This window comes from Cygnus atratus, chromosome 8, assembly GCF_013377495.2.
Source record: "Cygnus atratus isolate AKBS03 ecotype Queensland, Australia chromosome 8, CAtr_DNAZoo_HiC_assembly, whole genome shotgun sequence".
NCBI classification, from domain to species: Eukaryota; Metazoa; Chordata; class Aves; order Anseriformes; family Anatidae; genus Cygnus; species Cygnus atratus.
Genome location: NC_066369.1, coordinates 24,630,110 through 24,643,110, shown reverse-complemented (window position 1 = coordinate 24,643,110; position 13,001 = coordinate 24,630,110). Strand labels below are relative to the sequence as shown.

At 41.2% G+C, this 13,001-nt stretch overlaps 1 protein-coding gene across 1 annotated transcript in view; it reads left to right on the top strand.

Annotated features, from left to right (window-relative positions):
• Window positions 1-5,475: 5,475 nt before the first annotated feature.
• SPATA6 (spermatogenesis associated 6) overlaps window positions 5,476-13,001 on the top strand; it is a 43,282-nt gene continuing 35,756 nt past the window's right edge. Inside the window, 3 exon segments of the mRNA XM_035537815.2 lie at window positions 5,476-5,628; window positions 10,849-10,986; window positions 12,545-12,593. Coding sequence (XP_035393708.1) covers window positions 5,581-5,628; window positions 10,849-10,986; window positions 12,545-12,593 — 235 coding nt within the window. The 5' untranslated portion in view covers window positions 5,476-5,580.

The following is a 13,001-nucleotide window of genomic DNA, read 5'->3' as shown; positions in this document are numbered from 1 at the left end:
TACATGCATAAGGAATAAAACGCTCTAATTTATTCTACAAAAGTGTTCATCAAGTGAGAGACAGGACTCTGGGAAAAGATTAAGAGCTTACATTTTTCATTTGACTTATTTCACATAAAATTTCATAGAGGATAAAATGATGGGAGGCAAAGAAGCAATGATATTTCTGTTTTATCTCTGTCTAAGGACCATAAATCTTTCTGAAGTATCATTAATTATAGCAGCGCAATTCACAACGCTATTGTTAAAGGTCTATCAGCAGTCCCATTTTAAACCCCCTATTTTCAGGGGTTTATAACTTGGTTAGAAGAATTTTGTTTCAGGCAAAAACTTTGCTGGGGCAACGTCTCCATCTAAGATAATTTAAAAAAAAAAAAGAAAAAAAAAAGTAAAACACAAAGGAACGTATTACCTCTTTTGAATTGATTAACGGAGAGCCCAGAAACCTTCTAGGAGTATAAATCTAATACTGCATTGGCTGATTGTATCTGTACCATTTGTGAATTCATAAGACTGAATGCATTGAAGTTATCTCTTAGATGAATTTAGATCATTCCTTTACAAGAAAAGTTTCCAATTACCACAGCTGAATTCAAGATCTGGAATATTCCTCCAGTGGCTGTAATCAAATCAGATTTGATTTCTTCCTTAGCTAAAGCCAGTCAAGAAAGAATTTAGTAAAACTGGAAAAAAAACTTACATGTTAAGAATATTTAAGTATATTTAGATAGCTTTTTTTTCTTTTTTTTTCCTTTGCAGGCATGACTTGCATCAAGCATCGGTGAAGGTTAATGATCACATCCACCAAAGTGAGTTTTGGCTTAGCGGCAACACAGAGGACTCACTCTGTCATGGCTGAGCCATGGTGAAATGTAAGAGAGGTGCCGAGTTTCTCCAGATGTGCAGTAGAAAACGCTCTTCAGTAGGCACTAGTGAGACTGGTAAAGCATGGCGAAGAAAAGTCACGGCTTCCCCTACAGAACAACATGACCAGGCACCCTTTTGCTTGTAGCAACTTGTAGGTTCATCAGGGAAGCCTGAGAGCTTTGCCCAGTTGTGTTCTTGCAGGTTAGGAAAGAGCAAGACGAACATAATACACCACACTTTGATGGGATCAACAAGTCATTGTGGTCTTTTTCTAATGCAGTGGATATTAATGAATGCTAACTTCTGAGCAACTTTTTTTTTTTCTCCCCTGCTTTAAAGTAGAAAGATTAGATGAAAATATATTTTGTGAAGCATGTGCTGACACCCTCAGGTAATCTCCATCCTCTGTCCTCATCAATAATCTAACATTCTACCTTCTCTGTTACATTACTGTCTGCAGTAATGCAATTCACTTTGGTCCCCTTAGATCCTATTAGAATCTCTCACATTACAAAATTCTTCCAGCTCTGCTGTATAGTGCACTGGGATTGTTTAGTCTTAACTTCTTCTGGCTGTTTTCCTCAACTACAATTCTTTGCACAGGAACTGACTTTTGTGAATTGCACATTTAACCTAGCACTGAGTGAGAAGATCAAAATAAGAAATGCACATGGGTATTGTCCTATGGGGTCTCTAAAGCACTCTGATTCTGCTTTGAACACTGGTGAATGTATCTTGTTATAATGAGTTCCACTATCTAAAGTACTTTCCTCTATCAGTTTTGATTGTTGTCTTTTAATTTCACTGCATGTGTCCTTTGAAAGGATAAATAGGCATGGGTAAATAGAAAAATCCATTTTTACATATTATTCAATCCCTTATGTACCTCTTTTGTATTACATCTTACTTCTCTCCTCTCCGAAGTAAAACAGCCTTAATGTTTTGTTTGTTTGCTTTTTCTAATATGGAAATCTTCCCATATCTCATAATTTGTTGCTGTTATTTGAGCAGATGTCTTCCTGGAATTCTCCACAGTTATTGACAAGACAATCACTCTCAGTGATGATATCTAAATAGAAGTGCTTGATGTGCATTGACTGAGGTCTTTTTTGGCTTCTCCGACAACATCAAGGTCTTAAAGTAGGCAGAAGCAGCTCTCCGACAACACGCTTACAAGAACTGCAGTAGAAGGTGGAAAAATGTGGAAAGCTCTTTTATCTCCTTCATTCTTGTTGCCAGAATGCCTGTGAAATACCACTTTTGCAGCTGGTGTAAAATGCCACTTTGCACCTGGTGTAATGCTTCCTAAGTTTAAGGAGAAAACCATTCTTGTCTTCTTAACCAAAAATGAATCTCTGACGAACTCAGCGATGTGAGATTCACTCTTCGATCTCCAGTCTTATCTGATTCATTTCTCTCTAATCCCCAATATTTTTTAGATTCTGGATTTTGGAATATCCACTGTTTGCAAATGTGATTCTTCCAATATTTCCTACCTACCTATGTTGTAGCATATACTGATATGTTGAAACTCCTGAGGCCTGACCCTCTGGACCACTACAACAATAGGGTAGAATTCTTGTGATAATTATCTTAAACAGGGGCAACTTCAGTCTATTGATAGTTACTCCTCATTTACAATGATAGAAATAAGAACAGAATTGAGTATTTTGATGACATTAAGCTTCTTATAGTAGGTATGTGGAAGGGGCTGGAGGACTGAAAAAGAAGCTTTTAAATGGAGGAGATTGTAAAAACATTAACATAATGCAAAGCTGTCATCCAGGCTCTTGTATTACATGGAACTAAGTATAAGTAGCGTTACAAGAAGATTTACTTTTGTAAAAGCGAAGGAATTCACATGTTTTCACAGCGGGGAAACTTTATAGCAGCTAAAACCTCAGGTCTATTTAAGTAGCATGCCCTTTGTGGTTTTGCTTATCAGTTTTGCTTATTAGCAAATGGATCTGTGCTAAAAGTCCCCTCATTGTCCCCAACTCCCTGTATCACTGTTCCCGCAGTGCAAATGTAAGACTAAATTATGCACTTCATCATGACCAGGAGGTCCAGATGGATCTCACACTGCTGCAGAAAGGGCTGGACAAGAAAAACACTGCAGAAGCAGCAGCAGCAGCCTTTCCTTCCAAGGCCCAGTGGGGCGATATGGAGAAGCTCTGCAGACCAGAGGGATGGAGAAGCATCACTGTGTAAGCATCCTCCAGCTTACCCCAGGTTTTCCCTGGTTTACCAGAGAAAAGAACTGAAACTCAACACCGTGTTGTCACTTCAGAGAGGCATTCTGTCCTGTCTTGTGCTTGTTTTTCAAGGGTTATAAAGTACTTCTGTTCCAGGGCACTGTATGTGGATATTAAATTTTCATCACAAACATGATGCCATTTTTGATTTCAGTATTTATCTATCTTCTGGTCTTATATGGCCACACTTACAGTAATATCTCATACCTCACAATCTTTAACAAGTTATTTATCCCTCTAAAAAGTATGTATATGAAAGGTATCTGAACATAAGCAATAAACTATTTTAATACTGTTACCATCTGAGCCCTGGATCTTTGAGAATTTCCTTCTCATTAATTCTGGAAAGCTGTTCATAACCTCAAGACTGATAATGCATAGAAAATGGCTTCATCTAAGTGCAACCCTCCTTAATCTATGTAGTAGAGGTGTGCAATTAAAAAGTGTGTCTTTTCCAGCTCCTAAATACAGAATCCTGCCTTTCGCTAAGACAGAAAACAAAAACAAACAAAAACAAAACAAAACAAAAAACAAAAACCTCACAGCTATTACAGAAGTCACAATAATGTCCAGAGAAGGGCTACAAAGATGGTGAAGGGCCTAGAGGGGAAGACAGAATCACAGAATCACAGAATTGTAGGGGTTGGAAGGGACCTCAAGAGATCATCGGCTCCAACAGCCCTGCCAAAGCAGGTTCCCTAGAGCAGGTTGCCCAAGCAGGCGTCCAGACAGGCCTTGAATATCTCCAGAGAAGAAGACTCCACAACCTCCCTGGGCAGCCTGTCCCAGTGCTCCGTCACCCTCACCATGAAGAAGTTCTTTCGCACGTTGGTGAGGAACTTCCTGTGATCCATTTTGTGGCCCCTTGTCCTGTCCCCACAAACCACTGAAAAGAGGTTGGCCAAATGCCTCTGTCTTCCGCTCTTAAGATACTTGTAAAGAATGATAAGATCCCCTCTCAGTCGTCTCTTCTCAAGGCTGGACAGACCCAGGTCTCTCAGCCTTTCCTCATAGGGGAGATTCTCCAGGCCCCGTATCATCTTTGTGGCCCTCTGCTGGACTCTTTCCAGGAGATCCCTGTCTTTTTTGTGCTGGGGATCCCAGAACTAGACACAGTACTCCAGGTGAGGCCTGACCAGGGCAAAGTAGACAGGGAGGATCACCTCCCTTGACCTGCTGGCTGTATGAGAACGTATGAAGACATACAAGAAGTGGCTGAGGTCACTTGGCCTGTTCAGCCTGGAAAAGAGGAGGCTGAGAGGAGACCTCATCACGGCCTACAGCTTCCTCAGGAGGGGCAGTGGAGGGGCAGGCGCCGATCTATTCTCTTTAGTGACCAGCGACAGGACTCGAGGGGATGGTATCAAACTGAGACAGGCGAGGTTTAGGCTGGATATCAGGAAGAGGTTCTTCACTGAGAGGGTGGTCGCACACTGGAACAGGCTCCCAGGGCCACAGTTACGGCACCAAGCCTGTCGGAGTTTAAGAAGCATTTGGACTGTGCACTTAGTCATATGGTCTGAATTTTTGGGTAGACCTGAGTGGTGAGTTGGACTTGATGATCCTTATGGGTCCCTTCCAACTCGGGATATTCTATGATTCTACGATAATAAAAATAAGGCCTGCATTTCCAGTCATTTATTTTAAAGGATTGAAGTCTATAGATGAGTATCACTAGAAATAGTTGATACCACTACTGTCTGCTTTAACATCTAATATTCTCTCCATTTTTGTCTTTTTTTTTTTTTAATTAAAAACAAAACACTTTGAGTATGATGATTCTTCCCAAGCCACTTAGCACTGTCAGCCTTTGAAATTGTAAAATTAAAATAAGCAAAGCCACGGGACGCATTTGAGGCATTGCCCTCTTTTGGAGGCAATTAAAGATACCCACTGAGTTGCTTCCCCCTTCTACAGCTGTACATATGAAATTGGAAAGAATATTTTAAGGCTTAAAGCCCCTCAGATGGGGCGTGCAGTGAATTGTGGTTAAAGCAAAAGAAATTAGGCTGTTTTGGTGTAACACGTTTGTAAGTACTCTGGGGACACCTCAGCGCCACAGAAGTTGGGGAAGGCCCTGAAGCGGTCACAAGTTCATTAGGGAAGCACCCCATGAAATCAGCGGGGGCAGTGGTGTTTGAAACCAGTGGCACGCATCTGACACGGGTGCCTAAACACAGGTGAAACCCACCAAGGCTGCACCAAAGACAAAAATAATAATAATTAAAAAAATCGAGGCGCAAAGCGCTGTGGCAGGGGGCAGCAGCGCAGGGCACTGTGGGAGTGCCGGGCACCGCCTGAGGGCGGCTCCATGCGAGCAGGGCGCATGCGCAGGGGGGGAAGGCGGAAGCGCCGCTGTTGCCATGACAACGGCGTCCGGCCTGCGGCGCGCCTGAGGCCCAGCGGGCCGGGAGCCGCCGCTCCCCCGGCCCGGCCCGGCCCGGCCCCGGCCGCCCCCATGGCACGGAGGGCGCTGCGCTGCGTCCTGCGGCTGGAGATCCGCGCGGTGAGTGCCCGGCCCGAGGACGACGAGGAGGAGAAGCCCGCGGGATGCGGGGGGAGCTGCCTGTGAGGGCCCGAGCCCACCACAGCGCCCCGCGCCCTGCCCCGGCAGCTCCTCGGGGAGGCCTCGGGCTCGTCGCGGGGGGAGGAGCGCGGGGAGAAGCTGCCTCAGCCCCTGGGGCTGGCCGGCCGGCCGGGAGGGGTGCTCCGGCGCGGCGTGCTGGGCGGCTCGGCACCCGCTGGCTGCTGCCGGCCGGACGTGAGGCCTCCCGGCGGGCCGCGTGCTGCCGCAGTGCCCGGTGCCAAAAGGAGGAGGGGCTGAGGCGCCCCGCGGGAAGTTCAAGTGCAGGCCCAGAAAGTACACGCTGGGAAACCGACCCACTTCCTGATTAATTGACCACCATTGCTCGCATACGTGTAGGGCTGCTCTAAACACAGCTCTGAGTTTCCCTACATAGATGGTGAGGGTGTCACCCTAACGGTGTTGCTCTGCTGGGTTTGCATAATGCAGAGGCCTGCTCTTTTCCTGGGAAGCAGCAGATACTCTTTCTTCTGTTCCCCCACATGTGGGTTTGCGTAACACAAAGACCTGTTTTTTTTCCTGGAAAGGAGCAGATGTGCTTTCTTCTGTTCCTCCTCCTCACGTACCAGGAGAGATTACAGGGATGGTGTTCTCCCAGGGCTGGGCTTCTTCACCTGTGGGGCATTTGTTACTCACCCTGCTCTCAGGCCTACAAGTAATAGTGGAAGGGGACAGAACAAGAGATCTCCAACACAGATCTGAGTGCCCCTTTCAGCATGTGGGTTGTTCGGCCCTGTCTCAGCTACGCTATGTAACTTCTATTAGGTAACCCTTTCAATAAGTATATTTAGTCTGTTTTTTGGACCACTTATTTTGCCTTTTTTCCCATTGGAGCCCTCATTTCACTCCTGTGATGGTTTAAAAACTATCCAGCCTCCCCTGCTCTTACACTCACGTCAACACTGGCTTTTCGCTGATTTTTTTTTTCTTCCCCAGTGTTTGCTCTCTTGATGTATTTTATGGGCAGCAGTTCTGTCACTTCGCAATTCATCTTTACCAGATAAAGAGATCTGATTCTTTCAGTAGTATTTTGTATGGCAGGCTTACCAGTCTTCTGATCACCGTAGGGATGGGTGCTACTCTTCCACTTTGAGTTTGCGTTGATCAGGGTTAGAATTGAATTCAGCATTCCAGATGGGGTCTCGCTGTTGCTTTAGATGATGTCAGGAGAAGTCCAAAATTCATCCTTTATATCTCAATGTTAGTCTCTTCACAGCTGTACTGTGGTTATGCTGTCATTTATTAACACACTTGCCTTCTCTTCAGCCGGCTTTGAAGATGAGCTCCCCGAGTAAAAGAAGAAACTGTTGTTAATACACAGTAGGTGTATCTCATTCCTGCTTCTGATTTTTTTCTGTATCTGTTTCTTTACCACTGATGATTTCTGAATTATAATTGGAAAATTTCGTGAGCATAATCTGACTTCTTGTGCCAGGGTCATTAAAATATTTAAAGACATGGGTCGCAGGATATATGGATGATCGTTTTTCATAGTAACCCTCAACCTCACGTTTTCCAGTTTAGCCTGTTACTGATGCTGTCCTTTGCGCAGTTCTGTACCAACTTAGGACTTTCACAGACTCCTATCTTCTTCATCATAAGCAATAATTTGTCACGTGGCACCATATGATATTAATGATGTCCAGATAAATCAGATATCCTTTGCCCAGAAAACAGGCTTTCAAGTAAATGTTGGGTTTTACTTGACTGGTCTATTTTTATTAAATCTGTGCTGCGGGGCTTTTTTTTTTTTTTCTAGGCATGTTTTTCATCCATATACTTTATTCTGTACTTTTGTGTGTTTAAATATTCTGATTGAGAGGGTTATAATTTTCCAGGTCTCTTTTTCTGCCTCACATGGGCCTTTCATCTGCTACTTCTCAGTCAGATGGTGCTATCCTTGTTTTCATAACATGGGGTTTAGTTATATATCCAACGGAGCAAGAAATATTGCGTTCTTTCAGAACCTGGGCTGCACGTGATTCAGCCTCCCTGTGGCTCCATGACCTAGGCACATTGGATCATTTCCATAATCTCATTCTTTACTTTTTTTTTCTCCTATATTCAGTATCATGAGAAACAAGGAAAAATACTCAGTTGTGTTTGGGACATAATTTATTAATTCTCACATCCTGGTTGATTTCTAATCTTGCTTTTTCCTTGCTTGCTTTATTTATTAATAGAGCCCTATCTGTCAGGATTTCTGGTTGGTTTTCCTATTTTTTCCAATGTTCTGCATATTTCTGTGCCCTCTTGGACGTCCATCCACTTGTGTCAAAAGTTCTGTCATATTCGTTTTTCCATTGCTTTAGGATACGTGTTCCAGATTGGTTTTGCTCCTTTTGCCTTAATGAAATTCCAAGGTCTTTTTTCTATCAGAATGCGTGAGCTCTTTGGTTTATTTCATTGCTAGTTTTCTTCATTTCTGAAAGGCTGCTCTTCTAAAATTGAAAACCTTAGTTAAAGACCTTATTTGGTTTATCCTGCCATTAATTTAAATTGAATAATTCATGATTGCTCAGACTGAGATTTCATTGTTATTTGTTTTCTGAGACTAATTTTGGTGCCTACCTCTGCTGCTGGCATTTAGATTGCTCATGTAGCAACAGAATGAAATTCACATTATTCTTCATGTCATTGCTACTTGGAGAATTCACAAATGCAGCAGTGAAGTAGGTAAAGCTTTAAGCACTAAGATGAATTAATAGCATTGTGGATTACTGTCAGGTAAGGAGACTAAAATGGCATCTCTTCACGTTGAGAGGATTATTTTTGCAACTCATAGACCAAAATGCTGTTCTTTATGGAAGCTTGCGCTCTACAGAAGTTAATACTGTCCATTGCCCTTCGTACAGAACTCTTCCTGTGTGGTGGCAATGGGCTTTTAAAAACATTTGGGGAGGGGACGGAACCTTTTTCATTGGTTGCAAGTGCATGCTACAGCTTTAGGACTGAGTGTAGAGGGAAAAAAAACAAACAGATGTTGCATGGGGTTGTGATGCAGTGGAATTTTGTTCCTTCCCGTGAGAGGAATTCGGTGATTTCTTTGTGGCAGTATGTGATGTCCCAGCACCAGGGACGGTACATGTTGTCTCCTCCTGGCAACTGCAGCAGAGAAGTCTGGGGTAACGCTGTCCCAGCCAGTTACCTTCAAGAGTAGTCCTGCTCATTGGTTTTAAGATCAGTTAATTGCAGCACTGATATCCCTCCTGCTGAGCTGATCCATAGGTAATGCTGTTACGATTTTTATAATGGTCCCTCATCCTGCCTGAACGGTTTGCAGTCGGGTAAGAACTTCGGCTTGTCTCTTAGGTGTTCTGACGCTCCATGCACCACGTGTTACAAAACGAATTCCATGAACTGTGGATATATACGTGTCACTCAGTTTTGGAGCTCCTTTAAAGTTTCATGAACATGTAGATTTGGTGTTTTAGCCCAGGCAATGGATTGTGCAGTTTTTCTCCAGGATAATAGTAGAACAAGTTTCTACATACGCTGCTTTGTAAGAACTTCCTTTCTTCTATAGGATAGCCAGAATAAATGTCATGTAACTGCTATTTGCAGCTTTATTCCACCTGATGTCTTCAAACCTTTCACTTTTCGTCTCAGAAAGTAGGCAAGTGCTGGTTGCCTTCTGTAAGGTGTGAAGTCCCAGCTGAAAAGAATTGTAAATTCAAGGGGAAAAGTCCCAGCCAAGCGAATAGGATTTATAGCGTGTAGTTTAGGGGGTCTTGCCTTGTATGAATGAAATCTCTCTTTCACTTGTTCCCATTAACGCTTGCACCATGCTGTTTAATGAGAGGCAGCCTGTTTCAATGGGGATGTCCATTATTCTGGCACTTGTCAGATTTGAAGCCCTAACTTAATGGAGAGGAAACCTTTCTTTTTTGTTTCTGTGTTGATGTTTTGTCTTTTTTTTTTTTTCCTTGGATATTTATGAGTAGAAACAAGTTTTTTTAAGCTTACACTGTATAGTAATCTATAACACATTATAGATATTGTTTCTGTTATTTTTCTTCACTAGAGGCTGTTTTTTCTGCTGTTTATATAATTTTGATTTAGGTCCATTAACAATGTCTCAAGTAAACATTCGTTTGGGAGTAAGAGACTGTAACCAAAGCACTTATTTTAATTCCTGTCACTCTGTTCCTTTGTCTTTCTACCTTGCAATTGAAAGTCTGAACACTTCTCTGGCAACCTTATGTTCGAAGAGACAACCTCATTTTTATTATACTGCTATAAAAAGTGATCAGTAGAACTGAAGTGAAAGGTGACAATTCTTTGGCTGGGTAATAGAATAAAACCATGTGGCTTGGGAAAAATAGCAAATAGTTTTGCAGTGATTTGTGTACATCATTGCAGTGGAAACACAGGTAAGAATGTCTGATGTTCATCAGAGCTTTAAAAACATACCAACTTCTTACTCAAGGAATAAGAATGGCCCAAAGAAAGTCAAGATATCAGTGGCAATATCTGGCAGCCTGATAAGGAGTCTTCCCTGCCTTGAATACCCTCCAGGGTGGCCAGACTTCTCTTATAAAAATTTGTGTGACTTCCCACAGTAATGGAGCAACGTTTGCTTTTTCTCGCTTACATATAAAAATGCAAAGTTAACTTAATTATAATATTGTGAATAAACTCTTCTTTTTTGGTGGCTGGACAGAGCATGGAAATCTAAGCATGTAAATTTACCAGCTTCATTCTCTCAATGGTTAAGCTAAAATTTGATATTTTTTTTTTTGTCTCTGCATCATGTAAACTTCATTCTAGACTTCTGTCACTCTTTGTGTAGAATCTGATGTGACCCTTGATGATTAAATCATAGATAGTACCGTTAAATGCACACACAGACTAACCTGGGATTGGTATACCAGTTTTAGGTTTGGCTGAAGACCAATGGAATGTGTTTACTTACAGTAAGAAGAATTTGATCGTGGTTATTTTACCATGGTGACAATTTTTCCTTGTCAGTCTGTACAAATAGAACTGCTTTAGAAAATGAATGTTTCCACTCTAATTCATTATCACCTGACTCTCAGCAATCAACCGTTTCAGCCTTGACCATTTCGTTTTTATCCTGAAAACAGCCATTACTTCTGTAACTAAAGTTCAGTTTTTTTAATGAATGTGTTACTATTACAGATAACTTGCCCCGGAGTGCAGCTGAAAGACAAAGAGGAACTCTATCTCAGTGTCTCTCTGCTTGGGCAGTACAAAAAAACTCGGTGCGTCCCTGCAGCATTTCCACTTTTCTTTCAAGAAAAACTAGTGTTCGAAAAGGTAAGATAATGTCAAGTGCTGATACAAGGCAAATAAAACCCATCCCACACTCACAAAAACTCATTGCAGAACCCCCAAGTGCAAGTAATCACATTGAGGATGGCATAGTGTTATAGCTCCTGCTTCTCCCGAGCACAAAGAAGGTGTATGCCTCCCTTATCCACACAGAGACTTGAGAAATATGCATAATTAAAATTTATAATTTTTTATTTTTAGGTGTTTGCTCATTCTTACAGGAACTGTCCTTTTTTAGTATCTTATTTCCTAGCACGGAAGGAACTAAATGTTGTTGTTTTAAAAACAATGGCAAGGTGTAAAACAAGGACAGTAAGATATGGGAGAGTCGATTTAATTCAGTAGAAAGATAGAATTGCAACTCAAGTCTTTTTGGTGACATCTTTCTCCCTTTCAGTTACTTTTTTCATGGTTTGTCACCAGAATTCCCAGGTTAGTACTCTGACCTTATAATTTATAGTTGTTTATCACATATTCTGAGTCCCCACTTGCTTCATTATTAGTGCCACAGGGATAATGAAACACAGAATCTTACAGACAGGATCTGGTTTCTTGACTACCTGTGCATAATAATACTCTGCCCTTTCTAGTTCTTTTCTTTTAAGCATCCCCTAGCACTGTGAAAACCAGACTGAGTAAACATCAGTGATACTCTTGTGATGTGGGTAACATAAAAACACTGATTTCACCAACCACTGAAGAGTAAAAAAAAAAAAAAAAAAAAAAATAATAATAATAATAGAATGCAATATTTCTTTAAAGGTAAACATCCCACAGACTGCTTAAGAGAAATGTAGTGAACACTGTTTTGGCTGTAATTTAAGGGAACTCTGGGACACTAGAACTTAACTACTTGCAAAAGAGCTGAACAAGAAAGCTGAGAATAATAACAGTCTTCTTACAAATAGCTATTGCATGGTGCTTGTAGGGTAGCAGTACTTTGGTATTTTTGAGTGTTTGGTATGTAGAACAGCAAAGTGATTTACAGCACTCCACACTTCGTGCAGAATTAGAGGGAAGCCTATCACCTGCTTAATATCCTCTGCAACTTTTTTTTCTTTTTCAGAAATTCCTCCCCTATTCTTTTCCATCTGTTCACATGCGGTTCAGGTTAAAAAAAATAAATAAACTGAACGATACTCTGTACGTGAATAGTTACTCCCAGGAAAATTAAGCTTAGTCATCTATCAGAATTCTAGTACATCCAGCAATTTACCTTTCTCTCTTGAAATTTTCACAGACAATATTTATCTCTGTGTTCAACTCTTCATAATGCCTCCTAATTTAAATATGGAGGGGTAACCCTGGAATGGCTAGAAAGCATATGACAAGAACTGCTAGCTTTCAATGAATTTGATCATGTGCCAAATGATAATTTCAGATTCCTTTCTTTTTCCAACGGGGATAGAACTCTTGGCAACCATCTGAAGCGGGGAAGAATATTGATTTTTATTTTTTTTCTTCTTCCCCCAGAGGTCCATCTGGTGATTTTGACTGTGCTGTTATTTTTATTCATGTATTTATTTATTTATTTATTTTCCAGACATTTGCTGATATAGTTGATCCTGCAGACCTTGTGAAGTTACTGGAACGTAGGTTCTGCTTTTTATGTATATTATGTTGTATGCATTTATGTCACGCTTGTACAGTTTTTAAAGATGTTTTGGACGTTTCAAGTATGTAATAGTTTTATCAGGGACCTGTTCTCTGAAAAGTTAGTGGGTAACCAATGTAGAATATCACATACAAAATAAAGTATTTATTTACTTTTTTTTCATTTTATTATTTACTTTTTTTAAAAAAAGCTAGGACCCTAGCACTAGTGATTTTTCAAATTAGATTTGTTGTTAGTGCAGGCATAAGTTCTTGCTGTTTTTTGGATACTACTACCTTACTCAAAATGCTGTTAACTAAGAAAATGCCTCTAGAACATATACTATATGCTTTAGAACAGGAGAAGGGGTAAAAGTCCTAATTAACAGAATGTCTAGCTGGTTATT